General features: G+C 50.9%; 1 protein-coding gene across 8 annotated transcripts; it reads right to left on the bottom strand.

The window, feature by feature from the left end:
* APBB1 (amyloid beta precursor protein binding family B member 1) lies at positions 1-23,396 on the bottom strand. 8 transcript variants are annotated; one of them, XM_081064184.1, is made up of 15 exons: positions 22,826-22,944; positions 17,390-17,440; positions 14,848-15,579; positions 9,258-9,433; positions 9,102-9,158; positions 8,929-9,014; positions 8,757-8,820; positions 8,180-8,329; positions 7,689-7,816; positions 7,172-7,286; positions 6,941-7,025; positions 6,580-6,663; positions 1,104-1,219; positions 782-958; positions 1-697 (listed from the first exon to the last, which is right to left on the bottom strand). In XM_081064184.1, the coding sequence occupies exons 3-15, from the start codon at positions 15,563-15,565 to the stop codon at positions 530-532; spliced, it is 2,124 nt and encodes a 707-aa protein (XP_080920310.1). In that variant the 5' UTR covers positions 15,566-15,579; positions 17,390-17,440; positions 22,826-22,944; the 3' UTR covers positions 1-529. The 8 variants fall into 8 exon arrangements, with proteins under 8 accessions (XP_080920310.1, XP_080920316.1, XP_080920312.1 ...); XM_081064186.1 differs by lacking the exon at positions 22,826-22,944 and adding an exon at positions 23,273-23,365 and having other exon boundaries at positions 124-697; XM_081064189.1 differs by lacking the exons at positions 17,390-17,440; positions 22,826-22,944 and adding exons at positions 22,577-22,644; positions 23,273-23,349 and having other exon boundaries at positions 124-697.
* Between the last annotated feature and the right edge of the window lie 967 nt (positions 23,397-24,363).

Below are 24,363 nucleotides of genomic sequence, written 5' to 3'. Positions count from 1 at the left end.
GTGGCTATTCCAATTTCTTCTTTCAAGGCAGGCAGGGCAAGAGGCCTTGGGAACAAGAGCCTAACTGAGGGATCAGGGTAATGGGGGTGATGGTGTCATGCAAGCACAGGAAGACACACAGCTCAGCAGGGCAGACAGACTTTATTAGTGATATCAGTACAGCAGAGATGCCATGGAGCAGGGGCGAGGGGACCCATGTCTGGACTGGTCCCCTCCTTCTGCCCCTGCTGGACCCTACGAAGATGGGACCTGGCTTAGACCAGTTCCTCCTGCTCCACCTGAAACGTGGGGATGGAGAGTCTGGGGCTGGCCTTGATTCCTGTTCCTCTTGTCATCAATCCAGTATTGTCACTTGAAAGGATTAGCTGTCTCCTTCCCCAGCCCCTAGGCAGGGAACCCAGCTACTGTGGAGGGGCAGTTTGGGAGGGGGAGGCTGAGGCCTAAGAATAGCCTTTAGGGCCCTTCCCTGCCCCATACCCTTGAGTTCCCTGGGGCCCAACGCAAGCAGGTGGAGGGAGGACTGAGGACTTCAGGGAGTATGGGCCCCTAGGCGTTTGGGCTTGAGGGAGCCCCACAGCGACTGAACACCCCTGCGGACAGTCCACCCTACACGCCGGGCAACGGACTCAGCAGGGGGTGCCGGGAGGCAGGAGGTGGAGGCCTGGGAGCGGGCATCGAGACACTTCTGGTAGCGGAGCTGCAGAAAGGCAGGTGGGGCCGTCACTTTCCAGCCTGCCCCACCTGGGGTCAGTGTCACCACTCCACCACCCTACCCTCTTACCATGCACGCAGCCTGCACAGCTTCTGAGAGGCTGGCTGCATTAGGCTCACACCAGAACATGTGGCAGCAGAAGGAGGCTGGGCCGGCAGCCATGATGAATGCAAACGTGTGGACATCTCTGCCCACTGCCAGGAAGGACAGGAAGCGCACCCGACACTCCCCCAGCACCGCCTCTGTCTGTAGGGAGGGAACCCAGTCAGTAAGGCACAGCTGGACTCTGTGTTTTAGTGGGCGCATCCATCTTATTGGCAGCTCTTCCCCCCACCCCCGTCCCCCCTCCATGGCAAAGCACTGACATGCCTTCTCCCAACCAGGTCTATACCTGCTGGTGCAAGATGGTGAGGGTGGCAGGGGCCACACTGACATGACTTGGGGTCCACTGCTCACGGCTACTGGAGGACAGGACTGACTCCAGGGCCCCGTTTATCACATCTACCCCTAGAAGACATGGACACAGATATGGCACCACTGGGGGTGGAGAGAGGACACCCCTGCTCTACCCTAGCTTTTGCAAGCCCAGAGCTGTTGCTCCATCCCCACTTCACCAGCCTACAGTCCCCAGCAGGGCTGCGCAGGTATCCCTTCCTTAGTGGTTTCCTCCCTGGCTTCAGCGACTTGGCACTTTTCTGGTTTCTTTCATCTTGAATCCTAGTTTTCTTCGTTGACTCTGCCTCTTCCTCTCGACTCCAACGGATTGACCTCCTGAAGCTCTGACCTCCCCCCATCCTGCTTTCAGTGCTCAGCCACAGTCAGACCTTCCATTGCTTCACACAATGACTTCAAATCGCCCTTCAGGCCAGGCCTCTCCCAAGACCCACCCTTGTTTTTCTTTAAAATACTCATTTGAGGAAATGTTTACTCTTATGTCACACTGTTAAATCATTAAGTGCTTTACAACAATCTCACAACAGACTCTTTGGTCATCATTTGATAGACGAGGAAGCTTACAGAAATTAGGTAACAAACCTTAGGTCACATAGGGGAACGGGGATCCTAACACAGGCAGTCTGCTTCCCGCGCCTGGGTTCTTAGCCAAGCCTTTCCCGACTCTTCTCTATTTTGCTGGCTTCCAGAACTAGGAGGGCTATCACATTCTTAGTTGCACTCTATAATTTCTATCATGTGCTCGAAGGCCAAGGAACCCAGGGTCAACCAACTTTCCCTTGTGAGACAATGGCTTCCTCCTCTCACGCATCCCCGTTCTGCATGCACTCAGCCGAGAACCCACAGGACAGCATGTTGCACGGTGGAGGCCTGGGTTCCAGTCCCTGCACCACTTAGGAGCTGGCAGTGTGATCTAGGTGTCTTCACCCTTGCAGCAAGGAGGTTAGAGTGAACACCACCAATGAAAAAGCACACACCTGTATGGTCCCTCCCAGGCCCTCTGGCCTCTTTCAGTGCCTCTGGGCTCCTATTAGAAGCAGACCACATGGACCCTTTGTGGACAGAGAACAAACATCTTCCTTGAAAGTTCTCCCTCATATTGGCCTTGCTCATCTTACCTCTGTCTGGATCAAGGCCAGACTCCCAAGCACGCAAGTCCTCCAAAAATTAGCCTCACCTGAGCTGTCAAGCCTCATATTTTACTGCTCCCTGAGCTTCAAATGATTTATGCAGCATGTATTAACATCTCATCTTGGCAAATGCCCTTCAGGACAGGTAGGGAATACAAAGTAAGAGGATACCCTCGAGGGACACAGACTGTCACTGAGGGAAAAGCCTCTGTCGGGAGGGAGTGCCCTTTCCCCCTTGACTGTCTTTGAAACTCCACATTCTCATCCTTCAGGGTTCACCTAGGCCCCAGCTGGGAAGCCTTCCTGCTGCAGGGCGGAGAGAGGGTGTTGCTGGGACAACTCTTAGCACAACATCTTATAACTGCCAGAAAGCCTTTTCCACACTGGGCTGGCCATCTCAAAGACAAAAATCAAGTTTAATTCATCTCTGTGCCACCAATCCCAGCACAGAGCTTATCAACTGAAGGATTTCCAGATGTATAAGCAAGCCACCCTTGAGGCAACATGTGCCAATGTGCCCAAACTGGTATAACCAAGTAACCTGGGAGTCCTCAGAAGGATGACAATGCAGGCAGGAGTGAGTGGGCCTCGTCAGATTGCAGAAGGCTGTGATAGTTATGACATTGAGACCAGTCAATGGGAAGTCTCAAAGATCATGTGTGGATGAGACATCAAAGTCAAACTGCTTAAGAAGCAGATGGGGGTGGAGCCTGGACTCAGAGTGTGGGGAGGATCAGCATGGAGGTGTGGAAAGCAGAAGAACAAAGCCTGAGTTGGTAATAACTCAGGACTAAAACCTACACCCTGACCCCTAGCCCTGCACTCCCAATCCCCCTTATCCTGCTGTGCATTTTTTTTTCATATCAATTGTTGCCTTCCAACATACTATATAATTTACTTATTTTATAGTCTGGCTAGAATGTCAGCTATGAGGTGTGATCAAACAATACAGCGAATGTTTAAATAAAAAAAATTTATTGCAGCAAAAGATACATTGCCATTAATACCTCTCAAAGTACTCCCCCGCTCACTTCGAACACACTTATCCCACAGTTCTTGCCACTTTCTGAAGCAGTTGTGGAAGTCCTTTTTCATGAATGTCTTTAGTTGTGCTGTCATGGCTGCCTCAATGTCCTGAACCATTTTGACTTTGGGGAAGAGCCAGGAGTCGTATGGTGCCAGATCTGGTGAATAAGATGGATGAGGACACACCGTAATGTTTTTATCTGACAGAAACTGCCTTATACCAGAAGCGACGTGTGACACAGAGTGTTGTCATGATGGAGGATGATTTATGGCACACTTCAAAACACACCGTCTCTCAACCGTAGCTCACACCCAACTGACTACAACGAACAAGCTGAAACTTGTCACACACTGTTACTAATAAGGTTTGATATGCCACTTTCCATATTGAAAATGTCTGCCTTTTTGTTTGATGGCACTCAGCAGCAGCATTAACCATATTTTGTGATCATAATGGAAAGGCTCTGTGTCACACATCACTTCTAGTATAGCAATTTCTGTCAAATAAAAACACTATGGTGTGTCCTCATCCACCTTATTCACCAGATCTGGCACCGTGCAACTTCTGGCTCTTCCCCAGTCAAAATGACCAAGAAAGCTAAATGTTTTGAATCGATTCAGGACATTGAGGCAGCCACAACAGTGCAACTAAAGACACGAAAGAGGACTTCCAGAACTGCTTCAAAGTGGCAAGAATGAGAGGATAAATGTGTTTCAAGCAATGGGGAGTATTTCGAGGGGGATTAATAACAATGTGTCTTTTGCTGTAATAAATCTTTTTTATTTAAACATTCACCGTATTTTGTGATCATACCTCATACTTGAAGGCAAGAATCTTTGTCAGTTTTGTTCATTAATGTATACCAAGAACATGAACTAGTGCCTGGCACAAACCAGGCAGTCAGTAGTCATTTGTTGAGTCAATGAATGCTTAGCAAATTAATATTGCAGCTTCAGCAGGGGCCAATGTTAAACTCCTGGAGGTTAAAAAAAGAGCATAAGGTAAAGCAGGAAGTGAGCTTGGAGCCTACTGGTATGAAAGCTGTGGCTTTCACCAAGCAGACTCACCAAGCTGACGGGCAGCAGAGGGGCAGTCCAGGGTTTCAGACAGATGATTAAGTGTAATGAGAACCTGTGTGTAGGGTGGAGGATGGATACAGCACTACGGGTAATAACTGGAAGAGGCAACTAGGCTTTAGAAGTTAAGGGTGAGAGGGGGGAGGTAATGAGAGCAAAGAGGTAGGGGTCAGCCAAGCCTCTTTCCTGCTCCCTCAGCATATTCTCACCTCCAGCTTCATGTCTGTGGGTGACAGTGCCACTGAGTCCAACTGGAATACCCACTCCACCGTAAATCCAGGCCTTCCTTCAAAGCCCAGCTCAATCCCCATGCTTTCTAAGGGTTCCTTCATTGAATGTAAGGCGCTGGTCATTAAAGTCAGCATGTTTTGAAGGGAAGAGGAGAGAACTATAGACGACCAGGGTTTGAGTCCTAAGTCTAATACCTCCTGGCTATGTCATTTCATTCATTGTTTCATATGTTGGTTTATCCATGCACCAAACATTGTTGAGTTATTCCTCCGTGTATATTGACATGACACCCAACCACTTCTTGAAGCAGTCTCTTTTTTTTCTCCAGCCTTTCTCCTTCTACTCTCACCACCCTTGGCAGTTTCATCCTCCTCCACCAAGCATTAAATGTTAAAGGGCCTCAAAGCTAGGCCTAGCCTCATTTCCCTTCTCACTGCAGACTGACCACTTTCTGGGGTCAGTCTTCTCCACCTTCAGGGCCTTGATAAACTCTATAACCAAATGACGCCTACATTATCTCCACCCCACTTCTCCTCTGTGACTCTAGCTGCATACCGAAGTTTCCCACTCAGCTTGCCGAAGGCACCTCAAGCTCTGCGTGTTTAAAACTGAACTCACAATCTTCACACCGAAACTGACCTCTTCCAGTGTCTGCTACCTTTAGAGAATGGCACCACTCTCCACTCAGCTCCAAAAGCTGGGGTGACGGGAGTCATTCCCAGTGCCTCTGTGTCCCTCACCCCACATTCAATCAATCACCAAGGCTTGTTGATTTTAATTGTCTAAATAGCGCTTGAATCTACACACTCCTCTTCAGCTCCACCAGAGCCCAGGCTGTTCTCCCTACTGGCTACCACTACTGCAAGATCCTAACTCAGCTCCACCACCTCCACCCACGGAACACCTTTCTACATGGTACAGCCAAAGTGAGCTTCACAAAATTCATGTCTGATTATTCCAAGTGCTCGCCTGCAAACACTTCCATAGCTCCTGGTTGCTCTTAGGATGAAGAACAAATTGTTAACATGGCGTGTGAGGTCAGTCCCACAGGGTCTGACCACTGCCCAGCTCCCAGGCTCATCTGGCACCACTGGCCTTCTCTCAATGCTTTTGCAGTATAAAGTGCCTTCCGCTCCGGATCCTCACACACACCATTCACTCCTCCTGCAATGATCTTCCCCTACCTTACTTCTCCCTCCATCCTGCTTTACCACATTAGCACCTCTTCATTTTTTGATCTCAGTTCAAATGTCACTTTCTCAAGGGAGTCTTTCTGACTCCCTCGACTAAATGAGGTTTTTCTGTCACACAGTTTCATAGCACCTCACTTCTTTCTTTCAATGTTTGACTAAATTTGTAATTATACATTTACTTTTGTGATTATTTGATTAATTCTTGTTTTGTACTGGGAATGCACTGACATATGAGTGAACCTGACAGTCTCTACCATCAGTTTCCTTATCTATAAAATAAGGATCATCATAATCACAGCCTCATGAGATCATCAAGAATTAAATGACCTAATATATAAGGAAATACTTTATAAGCAATAAACCACATGACAATTATGCTCACTGCTTCCTCTGTAGATGCTCACAGCCCTTAGCTGGTGTTGTAATACCAAACCCAGCTCCCAGCTGCTGCCTGGTGACTCCAGTCATCTAAGATCTGCCTTCCCACCCAATCAAAGCTCTTCCATGGGATTCAAGAGTGGGTCTCCCGAAGTGCCTGGTTCACTGGTTCACACTCAGTGAAGGCATGCCAACTGCTATAATAGGCAGGACACGGAGTGCAGCTGGGACAGAGGTACGGGAGGTGGGATGCATTCTGAAGGGCAAGGTGACATCAAGCATGAAGAAGATCTGGTAAGAGAGACACTGGGAGGCAGAGGGTGGGGGCAGAGCTTTGGAATCAAGGTGGTGGTCCCTGGATGAAGGAGGACACACATACCAACAGGTTTAGCAACAGGCATATTTCCCAGGTAATAGACTTGGAACTTCTGCACCAGCTCATTCTTAGGCGCTGGGAATTCCACTGTGGGAAAGCAGAGGAGGATCAATCATGCTGGCAGATCTTGCTCACTCAGTTCCCACCACGAGGGCATACGCAGCACATCTCATCCAAGGCCCTACCTCCAGCCCCTCCCGCTGCCTCCCTTTAACTGAAATCCCTCCACTTATTTGGTCCAAAGAATTTAGTTCCCACGTGCCCATTTTTCTTTCATGTCTGTCCTGTAGCTCGTGTCTCTTTTTGGGTTACCCCACCTTTGCCAAAAAAGCTGAGCCAGACCTGGTGGGGTTGTGACACTGACCTTGGAAAGGGACATCCACAAGTTTAGAGTGGTCCAGGGAGAGTCCATTTACCAAGCAACGGGCATTGCGCCGTTCAGCCATGATCTGAGGAAGGAAGGGCCAGGGGGAAGGAGCGAGGGAGGGTCTGTTATGGCTTCCTCAGCCTGGATACCCCCACCCCTACTCAGTGACCCCACCCACACCCTTGTAGAGAAGGTGACAGCCAGTCCAGGGAGTGGAGGGGGCCGTGCCTTAGAGCAGATCTCATGCAGGCTGGTGGCGATGTTCTTGGCGGGTGCCTCACAGCGAAATACGTGGCACTTGAGCATCTGGGTCAGCTTATCTCGAGCTACGTAGGCAAAGTCCCTGTGGGGGAGGGGCATCTCAGTGTCTACCAGTGCCATCCGGTGCTGAGCCTCGTCCCCACCCCACCCATACCCTCCCTGTCCATCGCAGCTCCTCCAGGGCTTCTGCCCTCAGATGGTGTCCTGTGGGTGCTGCCTTCTGGCTCGAGGGCAGACAGGCATGCATGGGGAGGTGAGGGACAATGGCTGAGCATAGCGGGCAGGGAGGGGCAGGACAAAACAGGAGAACTTGGGTGTTTCAAGGCATTGGGTCCAGGTGTGGGAAGAGGACGGAGGTAAACAGGCATAGTACCTCTCTCTGGGTCCGGCAGCACAAGAGAGGCAAAGAACAGTGTTAGGGAGGAGGGCCCCACTCTGGCTGCTGGATGAGCCCCCACCCGAAGATCCCAGGCCCTGCGCCCACCTTCCACTGTCCCTCCCGACGCCCCACACTCGAATGCTGACGATGGGCTGGGCGTGCAGCAGGGCCTGACTCTGCGGCTCCACCAGCTTTAGCGTCTCATCCTCCAGCTGTAGCAGCAAATCCTTTCCCTGCAGGCGCAGGAAGCAGGCACTCAGTGGTGTCTCAGCAGGGAAGGCGGCTGAGCTCCACCACCTCTAGCTCAGGCAAGTCAGCCACAGCTCTGGGACACTTGCTTGGGTGTCAGATCACGCTCCCGCATTCAAGCAGAGGTCACATCTGTCATCTCTTACTCCTTTTATCGTCCCCATAGAGGTTAGACAACCATCGCCCAAGTTCCTGACCTGGGGTCACACATCGACCTCACAGGCTGTCACTTAAGGTGGGACAACACCTCCCTTCCCCAGCCCCCACCTGGGCAGCTCTGCTCTCCCACCTCTCATAATTCCCTTTACTTCTCCACCATACCACTCCCCGTGAGCCCAGGCCCTCACCTCCCCCCAGCCCCCAGACATGGGGTCATGCAGATTGTTTTTGTGGTAGCAGAGCTGACGGATGCAATTGTTGACAGCCACACTGCTGCGTCCAGGAGCCAGCTCTTCCTCAGTCATCTCCACCCAGCCTAGGGAGCGCACAGCGAAACACTGCCAGACACAGAAGAGGGGTTGGGAGGAAGAGGATCTGAGCTACAACTGGAGGAGCACCCAGTACAGGACACAAGGGGTTTTGCTGAGACCAGAGTTACTCCCTGACTCAGATTGTGGTGGGTGGGAGGGTGTTCTGAGCTAAGACCGAGAAGCTCCCAAAACAGGATATAGTTGGTGGGAGGGGTGATGGTTTCAGAAGAGACTCCTGCTAACAGAAGGAAGTATCTGAGCCAGGCCTGGAAGGGCTCTGTCCGGCCACTGAGCTGGTTGAGTTAAAAACTAAAGGACCTGGTAGAGCTTCTAACTCAGGATCTGGGGAGCTGTACTGAGACCAGAGATGCCCTCCCAGAACATGACACGAGGGGCTCTCCTGCACACAGAGGGGACCCAGCCCAGGGAATGTGCATGGGAGTCTTGAACAAACCTTGATCCCTGGGTTGGCATTCCTTTGGGGCAGCTTCTCCTCCTCTTGGGGCAATGGCTCTGGGCTAGAGGCAGAAGGTAACACTTGGTACAGGCCCCCAAACATGGAGCTGTCCCGAGGCCCCTACCAAATGGTCCCCCCCGCCCCCCCGGCAGTGTGCCTTCCCACTCACCTGAGGCTCTGAGCTGGGAAGGGCAATGTCCCCTCCTCAGGGCCCTTCAGTCCCAGATCCATCGGGGCCTCCTCACTGGGTTCATCCTTGAGAAGGGGAGAGAGGAATCAGGACCAAACTCATACCTCTTCTGCAGCTCGCCCACTGTGCAGCAGGTCCACCCCCCGACTCACCTTCCAAAATTCTCCATCCTCAAAGCCTTCTCCATGGACAAAGCCTGTCCAGGTGAGCTGCGAAGAGGGACAGGAATGATGAATGGGCTACTCAGCTTGCTCCGGCAGCACCACCCCTGCTCCCCAGTTAAAACACAACAGGCCCATGAGCCTCACCTGGGGTTCCTCTCGGGGACTGCCCCCCTGTGACGGGGAGGCGCGGGCCGGGGGCTCCCACTGCGTGGTCCCCGTTGGGATGTGCCAGTAGTAGGTCCCTGAGGTGTCCTGAACTCTCATCCATCCAGCCGGCAGGTCGGAATCCGTCTCGAAGGCGTCGCGGTTCCAGAAAGAATCTGCCAGGTTGGGGGCTGGGTGAGGGTCTGGCCCACCCAGCAAGCAGACAGCTAGTGCTTATGCCCAGTCCCCACCCTGAGACCCCATGGTGGACAGGAAGGGGTGGGGGAAGGGCTCCATCACAACATGGTTCTTGCTTTCTCCCAGAGCCCACAGTATGAAGTCACAACATGGGGGGCCACCAGCAGAGACATGGAAATGGTCTCCTCCTGAGACCTGCTCCCAGCTAATGTGGCCACATAGAGGGAAGAAGGAAGGCAGAGAGAACGGAGGTTGGGTGACCCCCATTGACCTCTTATCATACCTATCCGTATCTCAGGTGCACATACTTACCAGCTCCTGCACACACATGTACACACAGACACACAGCACATACAAGCCCTACTACACATCTGTGCGGCCACCACAAACACAAGGGTATGTACACACAGAAAACTGGCAAACACACACACCAACTCCAGCCATACAGTAATGCAGACACCTCACACAGAGGTGTGCACACACACAGCTACATATACCAGCCCCTGCCACACACATGTTCAGAGACCACACCCACAATGACCCCCAACACATGGGTAGGTACCACAGTGAATGCACACTCAGACACACAACAGATGTCAACCTCTGCCACGTGTGTGAGATACCTCAGATGCTCACACCCTGACCCTTGCCACACAGATGCAGGCAAACATTTCGTGCACATGCATGCGTACCTCGAACCTGTGACATACATCCCTCCTCCCCTGGCCGACCACACCACTCCAGCCCTGCAGCCCAGCTCATGCCTCCTCCGCCTCTGCTCTCCCTGCCAGCCCCGCTCCATGTCATGCCCAGCCCCGTGCTACCCCTCACCTGGGCTGCTGTCGTGCAGGATGATGGCCAGGAAAAAGTCCTGGGAGAACATGGCGCTCGTTCCCAGCCCCTCCTGCCTCTACCCTCCCTCCTCACAGCCCCTCCAGTCCAGCCAGCTGGGCTCACAGCCTGGTGCTGGGCTGCAGAGAAAAGCTCATCCCGCCCCCTGCTCACCAGGGCAGAGCGCCTGCCAGGCAAGATCCTCCCCCGCCTGGAGCTCACCAGGAAGGGGCTAGGACCACCACAGGAGGGGACCTCCTTGGGGTAAGGAGGGGGTAACAGCTCATGAGACCCCAGCCCTTCCTACTCACATCACTTCTTTCTAGTCCTGGCTCCCCTCCCCCAAACCCGAATCTCTACCTCACCCCACAGGGGTCACCTCAGTGTCACAGTCAAGCCCAATCTTAGAGACAACAGGAGGGTGAGCCCCTGGGGAATACCCCAGCCACCTGGGGCCCTACAAAACCTGGAGCTCTCAGCACAAACAGGGTGTGGTTTCGAGGCTCCCAGGGATGCCTCCTCTCCCAGGAACCTGCCCAGCAGTCTAAGCCTGAGAGTGGGCCTTGAGAGCATGGGCCCCAGCAAGCTTGAGGCAGAGCTTGGGTCTCCCAGCACCAACCCCCCTCACCTGCCAGGGCCCAGAAAGGCTGCAGCGTCTCCTCGGCAACCGCAGCACCAGGACCGGCTGGGAGCGCCCAGACTGCTGACGTGCTTCCCGTTACCAGGGAAACCAGGAATCCTGACTGGTCCGAGAGGCAGCACTGAGGGACAGGCAGTCCCCAGACCCAGGCTGCTGAGCAACCAAGCACAGAGGGGCTGGGAGTGGGCGTGGTTACACCAAGGCGGCTGAACACCTGAGGTGAGAGTTATTTGGGCAGGTGACTCACCACCCTCACCTTCCAAATGAGGTGGGCCCACTGACGAGGGGCTCTTCCTGCCCATCCAGCCTTCTAGGCAGCCATTACCACCTCTTCTCCCCTCATCTCAGGCCCTAGGGAATTAGAATGCCTTCTCTTCCCCAGAGACCTTCTATTGCCTCCCAGGCTCTACTGCCACATCTTCCAAGAACACCAGCACCCAGGACAGCCCTATCCTTCTTCATGAAGGTCACGCACCTCTCAAATCTAGGGACCAATTCACCATCTTCTCACTGAGTCACACACACCCATCCATCTGCCATCCCTGTCAGCCTGTACCTTCCTGCTTCAAAGAGCTTCTTCCTTCCGATCTGTCCTGGAGGGGCCGCTCTCCTACCCTGACCATCTGGGAGGCCCTTCTGGAGCTTGGCACGTCTCCTCTAAACACAGCCCCACCCAGGCCTTTGCTTCCACATGCATGCATTTCTTCAGGAACATACACCTTCATTCCTGCATCGATTCACTCAGGCACCCACACACAAATTCAAAGATTCAGGTATCATTCCTTCACTCATTCATCCATGCATGCTTTCGTGGCTAAGCCAGGTGTCGTCACTTGCTCAGGAGTCAGGGACTCCCATCATGCTCTCTCCTTCTCTCCACTACCATAGCCCAAACTACTAGTATTTTCCTACCTGGATCATTGTAACAGCCTCACAGTGGTCTCCCTCTAGTCTAGTCTCCTCCAGTCTGGTGTGCACACACACAGACTTGCACGTTATAGTCCAAATGATTGTTCTGAAATGCTTAACTAAGGAAGTTACTCTCCAGTTTAATACTCTTAATTATTTTCTCCTTGCCCTCAGGATAGAACCCAAATTCCCCCTACAGGGTTTGTGTGCTGTCAGGAGCTCCTACCCATCTGCGTCTCAACCTTATCTTTGTCCACGCCAGCCGCCAGCCACTACCCGCCCTCCCTGCGTGGGACAAGCCCCTCATCCTCTTGGAGCCCAGCCTCCCTCCCCTCAATCTTCACCTACGGTCACCAACCCCTCCTTCAGGCATCAGTGTAAAAGTCACTTCTCAAATTTGACCCACCCCCTCTGTCTCCCACCATGCACAAAGGCAGGGTTGGGTGTCCCTCCTACACCCCCCCATCCCAGAATGCTTCATGCTGATTCTAATTGCCTGTTGACTTCTGTCTCCCCACTAGATTAGGAGTGCCATGAGGGCAGGGACATCTGTCCCCTGTAGTATGCATTTCCAGCATTTAGGACAAGGCCTGGCACAGAGTATGAACCGAAGACAGGTAGTAAAGTTCATTCATTATTCATTCATTCATTCATTCATTCATGCATGCATGCATTTATGAATTCAATCAACAACTTTGTGGAAATCCTAAGGTGGGAAGGAGAAAATAATTTTTGCTCAATTCTATAGCCCATTACTAAAGGAGTCCAGACTTCCTCTGGGGCCTTTATGGTTGTAGCAACACAAGCACACCTAGGCTGGCCCCACACCACTACCCTCCATTTCACAGCCGTCACCAGAGTTCAAACCTTGACCATCCTCTTACCATGCCAACACCCTTGCTAAGGGGGCTGGCCCTGCCTGGCATTCCCTTCTGTCCTCTTACTCCCAGAAGGTTCATAGATATAGCCACCACAGTAGCCATCCCAGGAGTCTCTAAGCAACCAGGCCCTCCATTATTTGGCCTCTGACTCATACACCCCTTAGGGCTGAGGCTGCAAATTAGCCATCTGCAGACTGGTGTAAGCCTCCGTCGATTTTGTGTGGCCTGCATGGTACTTTTTAAAAAACAGAATTGATTGCTAACATTTACAAATTGGGATATTTCACATAAATATCCAGTTTTCAGTTTCCCGTGAAAAGTTACAAAAACTGGCTCCCCGCACCTAACCCTGTAAATAACCAGCTAGACTGGAGAAGCAGCTATTCTCTTTAAAGGGGGTCCAAGCAATGACCATCGAAGGCCACTAACATCACAAAAAAGAGAGGCAGTCAGACTTCGCCTTTGATACAAGTACTCAACATCACCTATTAAGAGCTCTTGTAAAAGCAAAACACAAAAAACTCTCAAATCTGAATCTGATCAAGACTCTGGAACTCACTACCAATTTAAAGGAAATCCAGGGAGAGAGGCACATGTTAGCACCACAGGGAGAGAGTCTGCAATCCTGACCTTCCATGGAAAACCCAGAACAAACACCGTGGTAGCTTCAATTAAAAAACAAAAAACTGCAAGCAAAAATAAAGAGAGAGATGGAGGGATAACGTATATAACATATCAACCATCAAAAGGACTGGACCTATTTGGATGTTGATTCAAACCATAAAACTTTTTTAAAAGGTGGGGGAGGACATTTATTAGACAACTGGGAAAAGGTAAACATTGACTGTACATTAAGGAATTATTGTTAAATTGTTGTAGATATGATAATGGTACTGTGAATTTTTAAAAAGAGTATTTTCTCTTAGAAATGCATGGATAAACATTTATGGATTAAAATATTTGCTTCAAAATAAGCTGGGCTGGGGCCCAGGAGTAGGTGGTATACAGATGTAGCAAGATTAGCCAGGTGTTGATAATTGTGGAAACCGGGTCATGGGTAAATCAGACTCATTATTCTATTCTATCTATTTTTGTATATGTTTGAAAATGTCCATAAAAAGAGTTCTGAACAGGGATGGTGTGCTGCTCGTGGCGCATCTGAAGCGCATGCTCCCTGCTGAGTTTCCACAGTTTGGGGTCTGGGTATGGTGCCTGCTGCCTGGTGCAGGGGAGTCTTTCTTAATCTTTACTTCTATCCATCAAACTCCCAGATTGTGGCTACAGCCCATTATCTCTGCCCTGTGCTCTCAGCTCTGTCTGCATCTATCTCTATGTGACATTAGCAAATGTGGAGACTCATTTAAATGGGACATATTTCATGATCAATCCTTGGAGTCCGAATATCTATTCTTTTCTTCCCCCCAAAGAAGCATATGTTTATTATTCCTTTGCTTCCTAACTTTCAGTCAATAATCTATTCCTGATACAAAAAATACAAAACAGGGTCCTTACAGTGCCCAGAGCGTGTCCTACACACAATACCCTCAAGTCTTTCCAAATAGACCTCTGTGGGGAGGTGATTCTGCTCCCTCCAAACCTGACCTGTTAAAACCAGGCCCGTTAAAATCCGGCCCAAGGGCAGCCTGTTCATCGTGCTGTGAGCATCAGGGGCAGGCTAACACGGGCCCAGAGCTCAGGTCTGGATTCAGGCCCGGTTTATCTCAGTTCTACTGCGGTCTCAGACTGTCTGTGATTTTGGGAAGGCTACTAAACCTCTCCAGGCCTCTTTTTCTTGTCATCTGTAATATGGACATAATAATAGTATCTACCTCTCAGCATTGTCAGGATTAAATATGATAGTGCTGAGCACGGGGCCAGTACCTGGTAAGCGCCGCATTAATGGACCTAGTCCATTGTCCATCAGGGTATGCAGGACAGATGGACTGATCAACTTGTTCAAGCACTATCTGGAGATAGGAAAGGTTTCCTTCAGGAAAACCTGGGCGTGACCTGCTGAGGACCAAGGACATGGGCTTTGTGACTCACCCCCAGGCTACTCTAAGGAGAGACCTGCCCTCTGCCGTCTGCCCTCTTGCCCTCCCACATTCCCCGTATCAAGCTCCACAGGTACCTGTGTCCTCCGGGGAGCCATAGGAGGGGCTGCCCTGGGATAAGGTAGCCCAGCTTGAGTCCTCATCACTGGCTGCACTGTTCCGCATGCCAAACAGGAGGCTGGCACTCTTGCTGTGCTCCCGGGGGCCGTCTGCAAGGGCCTGAGGTCCGGGGGGCACCTCCGCACTCTCCAGAGGCTCAGGCAGCCCTGGAGGAGAAGACAAGTCCTCCTCCTCTTCCTCATCTTCTTCCTCATCATCCTCCTCGGCCTCTCCTGCTGCCTTCTCCTCTCCGTCATCTGCCCCCTGATCTTGGGAGCTGATGATCAGGCCGGGTCCTTGGAGCCCTCGGTTGGCCGCATTGTGGGTGGAGAGCTCCAGCTCAGAATACAGGTGCATCAGGCCTTTGGGGCCCAGGGGTGCCGTTTCAGGCTCCTGGCTGGCCTCCTCTGCCAAGGTCAAGGTCACATTGCGGTTCTGATCACGGTGGGCTGTGGCGGCCCGCCGGAGCTGGTTCTGGCCCTCCTTTAGCCACTTGGCATTGGCAGGGCCCGGCTCAGGCCCACCACCCTCCCCCATGGCGCTGCGCAGGTCCTTGGGTCCCACAGCTGTGGCCTGCAGCTTGGCGTTGAGCAGCTGGTTGTGAGCAGCGTGCAGGGGTAGGGGTAGGCTCAGGGCGGGGCCTCCGTGGCTGTTGGCATTAATGGCCGACTGGCTCAGTGATGATGGAACAGACATGGCCTTGGCAGATTCTGTGGGGGAGGGGGAGAAGAGACCATGTTGAGCCTCTAGCTCAGGATAGCAGCACCCCTGCCTCTGACCCAGGGCTGTACCCTGCACCTGCTCATCTCCTTTACACTCAGCAGGCCAGCACACACTGCTCCGTGTCCCATGAGTTGTTCCCCACAAGCGTGACTGAGTTTAACTCTTCTCCCCCATCCCCACTACCCCTATCACAGGCCAGGCCCAGGCACGAAAGCCATCCCATCCCCAAATCCCCAGCCCTGAGCTTCCTGGGATAGCACGGCCAGCCCCTGCTTTGCCCTCACTCCCAACAGCAGACTCCACACAATGGCTCTCTGTGCCTCTCCACCCCCAGCTCAGCTGGCTGGGGCTTATTGTGCCAGGAACACAGCTGGCATGGGACTGGCTCATGTGTTCTGGATTCTGGACACTGACTGCCCCCTTCCTCCTGTGAGCCCCCCAGGCTGTGTTCCTATCATCATAAATCACTGGGCTCAACCAGCCCCCAAGCTCACCCCCTAGTAGGGACTGTGAGGACAGGAGAGAAAGAGCTGCAGACCAACCCTGGAATGGTCCTGGGAAGGCAGGTCACAAAGAAAGGGCCTTCAGCTCCAATCCATGGCTCCCTTGGCCAATTGAAGCTACATTTTGGTGACTGTTTCTATAAAGTATCACACCTTGGGCACCAGTCCCTCTGCCAGCCCCTATAATGTCCCATGCCTGGGTCACTACATGAGACTTTGACCTGGACCCTCCAGCCCTTAGGTCTTTGCCCAAATGTCACCTTTTCAGTGAGACCTTCCCAAATACCCTTGGAAAACTACAGGACATAATTCTCCATCTCAGCAATCCCCCAATCGTCCCTAGCACCTAGCACCACCTGACAAGCCACAATCATCATCGTCATTGTCTCCTCATGACTATAATTTCAGTGCTGTGGTGGTGAGGATTTCCTTTTTTTCCCATGTAGTATGCCTAGCGCTTAACACAGTCCTGGCACAGAAGAAGAACTCAATAAATATTTGTGCAATTAATGTATAAATGTGTCCTCCCATCTCCTCCAGGCCCCATTTTCGCATCCCCTCTGCCAGTATCAGAAAACACACTTTGGTCATGTTACTGTGTCTCAACCATTGCTCATGGTGCCCCAACCAAACTCCACCTATCCTTCAGGTGGGGGGGTCTCCTGTTCCAGTGACAGCCAACCCACTTGTCCCCTCCAGTCCCCTCTTCCCTCCTCACAAGCCCTTTGCCGATCACCTTCTCCACCTACCTATCCTTCTAGCGCCATCATCCCAGTGATCCCACACTCAAGGCCCCATTCCATCCTTCCCACTCTCCTTGACCTTCAACTACTGGACTACTGTCCTTTCCTGACCCCCACTATAAAGTACTTGTGCCCTGACCCTTACTGCCCCCACCTCACAGTTTATGCTCCCTGACCAACCACTTCCCCTCTCGTCTTGATCCTCTAGAGAGCCCTACCATACTAACCCTGATACCGTCACTCATAGTTCTCTCTTCCTACTTGACCCTTCCCCCCAACACACAACTCTGTTCATTGCCCCCCAAAAGTACACCTTTCTGATTTCCACTGTATAGTTCTTTCTCTTCAATTTCTCATCTGAGAACACTGTCTCCCTGTTCCCCCCTAACAAGTTCTTTCATTCCCTGACCCTTTGCTTCAGTTCTCTCTGCCATCTCAGTCTAGCGCTCAGCACCAAGCACAGGTTGCAGTGAGGTGTTTTAGGCTGCCGAGCAAGGCTCTACCATCTCTCAGGTTCAGTGCATGCTTCTGAGGCAGAAGCCATAGCTCACCTTTCTGTCTCTTCCAGCTCCTCAGACCCTAGCACAATGCTATGCACACATCTGTAAAATAAAAGAAAAAAAGCACCTGTCTGTGTTTGCCTCATGTATAACTGCTGGTCTGCTCAGTGTGGCTCCACATGGACAATGAGAAAATTTGTGGTCACTGACAACTGAAAAAAACAAACGGCTCTGCCTCTAGCCAGAGTCACAGTAATCTTCCAAAAATGGAAACCAGATTGTGTAATTCCCCAGTTCGAAAAATTAGATGGCTCACTGCCTTTAGGATAACATCTGCACTCATTAGCAGGACTCCAAGAGCCCCTTTGAGCCAATCCCGATGACTCTCAGTCCTCCTCCTCCTCCCTGCCTCCTTCACACCTTACCCTCCAGCCACACGAAGCACGGTAGATTCTAGAACGTCACACTCTTGCAGCCCTGGCTCTTTGGTTACCTTCAGCTTGTAATCCTGTCTCCTCTTGTGAGAACCTCTGTTTCATGTTTCAAAACTTGGTTCAGTGGTCACAGCTCCTAAGCAGTAAGTCTTCCCTGTTCAGCCCTCCCTCCCCAACCTCAGATGACCATTCCCTCCTTTGTGTCTCACGATACCCAGGACTGCATTCTATCAGAACATCTGAGACCATATCTTGCTCAACTTCAGATTCCCACTAGCAAGAAAAGTGCACTGTGCATTTGCCACAGAGTAGGCCCTCAATGTGGAAGGAAGGAAGGGATGGAGGGGACAGACATGGGGTGACAGGAAGTAGGAAGTTCGGAACTCGTTGGGAAGAGACACTTAGACAGGCTTGTGTGGTCCCATGAGCTGGGGATGGGTAATGGGAGTGTTAGGGAGGGTGCTGGAGAATGATGACAAGTCCCTGAGAAGGAAATAGGGAAGGCCAGGGGTCGCGGACAGGTGCAGGCTTAGAACTAGGGAAAAGGAGGGGGACGGAGTTAGCATCAACTGATATCCTGGCCCTGACACTGTTCACCATGATTTTCAGGAGGTGGAAGAGCCCATGACTCTGGCAAGCTCAGAATGAGCCCTTCTCCAAAGAAGTCATGTACGGAGCCAGGTTTCACAGAGGTCAGGATGGGACCAACCTCCTTAGCACTTGGAGGTGTGATTTGGGAAAAGCACAAGCACTGTGAGTTTGGGACAGTGAAGAGCCAGACTGACTTCAGGGCAGCCTTGTCCATCTCTGATCATCAGGGCAGAAAGTACTGGGGGAGCAATGGGGAAGGTCTGTTGTAAATAAGTACTAAGGCCTGAGCACCTAGCCCAAGGCAGTGTAGTTACCATCACCTTACTTTTTGAGCTACCCAATATCTTCCAGAAGGAACACAACCCAACCTCTCCCCTCTCACTGGGGTTATCCATACCTGGAGCCTCTCAAAGATGGATAGATTCGAAAAGATTCTGGCTCAAGGCAGGGAGCTGGGCAGGGAATTCAGAACAGAAACTAAGAGTGGCCATGATGCCTGAAGAAGCCATCAGACAACAGGGAGGGGGGATTGAAGGGTGAGTCCTGTTCAATATCAAGGGTCTTCTAACCTGACAGCTTACTCTATGCCAGGCACTGTGCATGGCATGGGGGAGAGTGATGAATAACGAAGAAATGGTTCCTTCCCAATGGAGCTCACAGTCTAGTGGCGAAACGGCCATTGAACAACTTGTTACAATACAATGTAATGCCAGTATCTAGAATACCCTGTTTCCCCGAAAATAAGATCTAGCTGGACAATCAGCTCTAATGCATTTTTTGAAGCAAAAATTAATATAAGACCCGGTATTATATTATATTGTATTGTATTGTATTGTATTGTATTATATTATATTGTATTACATTACATTATATAAGACCAGTCTTATTTTACTATAATATAAAACCAGTCTTATATTAATTTTTGCTCCAAATGACGCATTAGAGCTGATTGTCCAGCGAGGCCTTACTTTCGGGGAAACACGGTAATACTTGGCATCTATAAGCACTCCCCATTTGTTGAATGAATGATTGAGTATTGTAATGGGGGAAGAACAGGGCACTACAGGAGTCTGAGGCTTACTCAGCTTAGACATCACTAAAGACGTTTCTGAGAAAGGGACTTTTAAGCTGAGACAAGAACACAATGGTCCTTAGACCACCCCCTGCACCACCTCTCCCTCTCAGAGGATATCGTCTCACTCCTAATTTACAGAGGAAATAGAAGCCATCAGTGGGGGAATGTCTTCAAACATGCAAACTTACTGACTTTAGCATCTGTCCTGTTTTTCTGCTTATTCCTAAAACCAATTGCTTCACCTATCATTTGGATCCTTTCTTTTATGCCTTTCCAAGAATTTTACACCACTGTTTATCCATTTTCTTTTCTACATAATCAACCTATCCTTCTCAATGGGATCCACTATCTTCCAGCTTAAATATATTTTAGTATATGCGCTGCCGAAGCGAGCACCCAGCTTAAATATAGAATCCTTCTTGACCTGACCCTCCTCAACCGCCACTTACTGCTCTCTTGTCATCTGTCCCTGTACAGGTAAACTTCTTGAAAGAGTTGTCTTACTTACTGGAGTCGTTTTATCACTTCGCTCTCTCTCTCCTGAATCCTTTCCAATCCTGCTTCCACTCTCAACACAACTCAGTAACAGCTCCTACGACAGTCAACATGACCCCTCTGTCATTTAATCCAACAGACACTTGAAGTCCTCATCTTGGTTGTGCTCTTGGCATTTGACACTAGGGGCCACTCATCCAACTTTCACCCATGGCTTCCACCCGCTACATCGCCCAGTTTCCTTCCTACACTCTAGTTACTGTATGGCGGCTTCTTAGATTTCTTTGCTGGCTCATCTTCCTCTACCAGCTAGAGTTTCTCACGGCTTGCTCTTATGCCCTTTTTGTCTTATGTCTTTCTCACCCACTATGCAATATAGGTATTCATTCATGCCCATAGCTTCAGTTACCATCTATATACTGACTTCCAAATTTACACGTCCATTTCATCTGCGCTCCACACATGCATATCAACTTTTTATTCAACATCTCCACTTGGATGTCTGAAAGGCCTCTCAAACACGCACGCTCATGTTTCTCTCACTCACCCCTAAGTGGTCCTCTTTCCAGGTCCTGGATCGTGGAATGATATGACTAACTGTTCTGTAGTGCAAACCATAGGGAAGGGTACCATCCTTGACACTACCTTCTCCCTGACTCCCTATACTTAATCCATCCCCAGGTACTGACAATTTCCTCTCTGAGAAACATTTCTAGATTTGATCTATTCTCCATATCCACTACCATCAACAATCCACACCAAGAACAAAGACCTTAAGACCAAATTTGTAACATGGCCTCAGTTGTCCTGCTCAGTTATCCCTGCCTATCTCTCCAGCTCTGGCATTCTGCTCTCCAGCCTCATCGGCCTTCTTTGATTCCTCAAGGATAATATGCTCTCTTTCCACATGGTGTTTGCATGTGATTTCCCTTCTGCCTGGAACCTCCTTCCCCTACTTTCTCAGCCTAACTACCTTCTACTCATATTTTACCTCAGTTCAAATGTCACGTTCTCAGAGAAGCCTTCCTGGATTCTCTCTCCCTACCCGCCAGACCAGTTTAGCTTGTGCTCTTTTGTGTTCCCAGGGCACCATCCACATTTTCTTCATGGTATTTACTACAATTTGTAATTTTATTCTTATTTAATCCCCCCACAGATTGTCAAATCCAAGGGGATAAGGAACAAATTTTCTGTTCGTAATTATATGAACACATTATATATAATACTGTGTTAGTGCCTAACACAGTATTTAGTATATACTAGGTGCTCAAAGCATATTTGTTGAATGAATAAATGAACAAATAGATGCATTTTTTAAAGGATCATACTGTGTTGAGAGTAGTTATAGGGAGGTAGGCAAGAGGATATGCTATTAGACCAGTCAAGGGGAAAAAAATGATTGCGGCCTAGATTAAGTTTGGTGGCAGTGGGGATGGAGTAAAATGAATGCATTTGAAAAATATTTAGGTACCAGGATGTGACAGGACTCGGTGACATTAAATGTAGACGGTGACGGAGTAGAGGTTAATCTAGAAAGTTGCCCAGGATTACAGTTTAGGTAACTGATCAGAAAGTAGCCATTTCTGAGAGTTAAAAGAACAGATTTGGAAGAAGGCTAGAGAGGGAACATAGGCAAGATAATTCAGCTTGGGATCTATAGGTTTGGATTCCTGCTGGACTTCCAAGAGAATGTCGTGAGGGCAGTTGGATATTGAATCTGGTCTGGGCCAGATATCTATATCTATATCTATCTATATCTCTATATCTATCTCTATCTATCTATACCTATATCTATACTTATCTATATCTCTGTATCTCTATCTCTATCTATATCTATACATACATAGATATAGAGATAGATAGAGAGAGATACAGAAATATAGATAGATATAGATAAATAGACAGATGAAATTTGAAGCCTTGGGAGTGAATAAAATACCCAGGAGAAAGTGCAGAATGAAAGAAGATAGCGCAGGACAGAACCATGAGCTTCACTGACATCTAAAGGAAGAGGAAAGAGGTATCAAATAAGATTGAGAAGGAGCAGACAATGCCAGGAGAGAAACCAGGAAAATGCTTCAAGGAGAGTTGACACACACCACTGAATACTATGAAAAGGTAAAGGGGATAACAGTAAAGTGTGCATTGGACTTGGCCACATAGAGGTCTCAGGTGACCTTGGCTTGAGCAGTTTCAGTGCGTATGAGAGACAGAAAACAGAGTGAACCGGTTTTAAGAATGAATGGGAAGTGAGGAAATGAAGACAGTAAGTGTAGACAAGGTTTTGTCTTTAATGAGTGGTGTAAATTGGGGCTATGCTGGAAGGTCTAGAATGCAAGAAATGCACAGGCTGATTCAAAATAGGTTCGGAACACCTCTGAATTGGCGATGGTAAAACTGCTCCTAATGAATGCTTCCGTGAGTGCTAGGCCTCCTGGCAGAGCTGGGGACACAGCCGGCCCCAGAGCACACTTTTCGGTCGCTGAGCGCGACAGAATGCGGCTTGACAGATTCCAGGCCTGGGACCCTGCAGGAAAACATGCGGCCTCTGCCTACCTCACTCCACGTCCCCTACCCAGCCCTTCACCGCCCATCCCCCACCCCCACCCCCACTGCCCCTCTCTTCGCGTCTCCAATACTTGCCCCCTGTTCATCCCGGAGGGGCAGGAGGTAAAGGTCCGGAATGACCGTGCTGAGGACCGAGGTGGAGCCTACAATGGAGGTGGGGGAACAGGAGATGGTGGGAATGCTCGCGGTGCGAGGACTGCCGGCGGAGATGGGGCCTGGCCGGGGGTACCCGGGCCCCCACGGGTAAGGGGCTGCACAGTCCGCGGGCCGCTGGGGGTCGGGATCCGGCCTCCGAGGCTGGGCTCGGGCCGGGGCAGCTCCTACCTGCGCGGGGAGGCCCCAGGCCGAGGTGGCGGAGGTGGCTCAGGCTGCGGGGCTTGGGCTCCGCGGCGGCTTCTCCATCACAACATCCCCCGCCCAGGAGCGCGCGGGCCGCGGGGCCGCGCCCCGAGCTGCGAGGGCGCGCACGGGCGGGGGGAGGGGCGCCATCTTGGGCCGAGCGCGGGCGCGCGCGCGTGAGCCCCTCGGGGCTGCACTTGGGCGCAGAGTCCCGAAGGGCCCCACCCAAGGCAACCGTGGGGCCTCTGTGAGCCCACCGCGAAAGCCTCACGCCAGCAGCTACGCCTGCGCGGGGTTCCCGGGTCCCACAGCGCTACCCACGCGTCTGCCGACCCCTGCCCAGCCCGGCACCGCCCTCCACCCCGAGGCCCCGGAGTCACCCTGCGCGCCGGCAGGGCCCCGTCCCGCACCCCCGTGGGGCGACGCACCCACCGGGTAGGAGCCTGGGTGGCTGTGGCGGGGCCAGCCCGCAGCTGCGCAGGGAGGGCTCCGAGACCGCAGCTCGCTCCGCTCTTGCGGCAGCACTCCCGGGCGTCCTGGTGGAGAGGCGATGAGGACACAGCGCTGGCGATAATAATAGCTCGTATTTATTGACCGCTTACACCGTGCCAGGCTCTGTGTTAAATCCTTTACATGCATTCATTCTCGCGTCAGACTGACCCCTGTGAAATCGCCGCTATTGTTATCCTCATTTTTCAGAGGCAGATGCTGAGATTCAGAAAGGTAAAAAGACTTGCCTGCAGTCACAAGGTGGTGAACTCAGACTGGAACCAGGTGTTTCTAGACACCCTACCCCTGCTGCTGAACACAAAGCTGTGACACCACGGCCTTGCAGGTGTCAATCAATCGCTCCCCAGTAGAAATACATAAGAGGTAACGAAGAAGGGGAGAATGGGTGAAAAGTGTGAAGGAAGGAATAGTGGGGCACAGTATTTACTGCAGATTGCCTGGATAGTGCGACTGTTCCCAGTGATCAGATCAGTGGCCCAGAGGCCACCAAGGATCATGAGGGGGACTGTTACCATCCTGAAACCTTCTCATGGCTCATTCCTTTAAGGTAGAGGTTTTCATTCATCGTAGCTACTATTGTGCAACTGACTGGAGGTGCCCTCAGGTTTCTAACACTTAAAAGTGTCCAAATAGAAATTCATTATTTCATCCCCTTAATTGGCCTTCTAAGAATTTTCACTGGCGTGAAAAAGAATGCTCCCCAACACACTCCATGTGCATGCACGCGCACGTGTACACACACACACACACACACACACACACACACACACACACAGGACTGGAGGCAGCTCCACTTCATCCATCCCAGAGAATGACCCACCATCTACTGGCTTGCCCAAGCTAGAAGCCTCAAGAACATCTTTGACTATACTTTCACTTGACTTAAGGTGAATATAAATGTTTTAATGTTTTATTATGGAAATTTTCAAATACATACAAAAGGAGACAGAACAGTGTAATGAACCCTCATATACCCATCATTCAGTTTCAACAATTATCAACTGCTGGCCAAG

This window comes from Rhinolophus hipposideros (genome assembly GCF_964194185.1).
Source record: "Rhinolophus hipposideros genome assembly, chromosome: 10".
Taxonomy (NCBI): domain Eukaryota; kingdom Metazoa; phylum Chordata; class Mammalia; order Chiroptera; family Rhinolophidae; genus Rhinolophus; species Rhinolophus hipposideros.
Note: the sequence above shows the minus strand (reverse complement) of the source record. Positions and strands in the feature narration are given on the sequence as shown.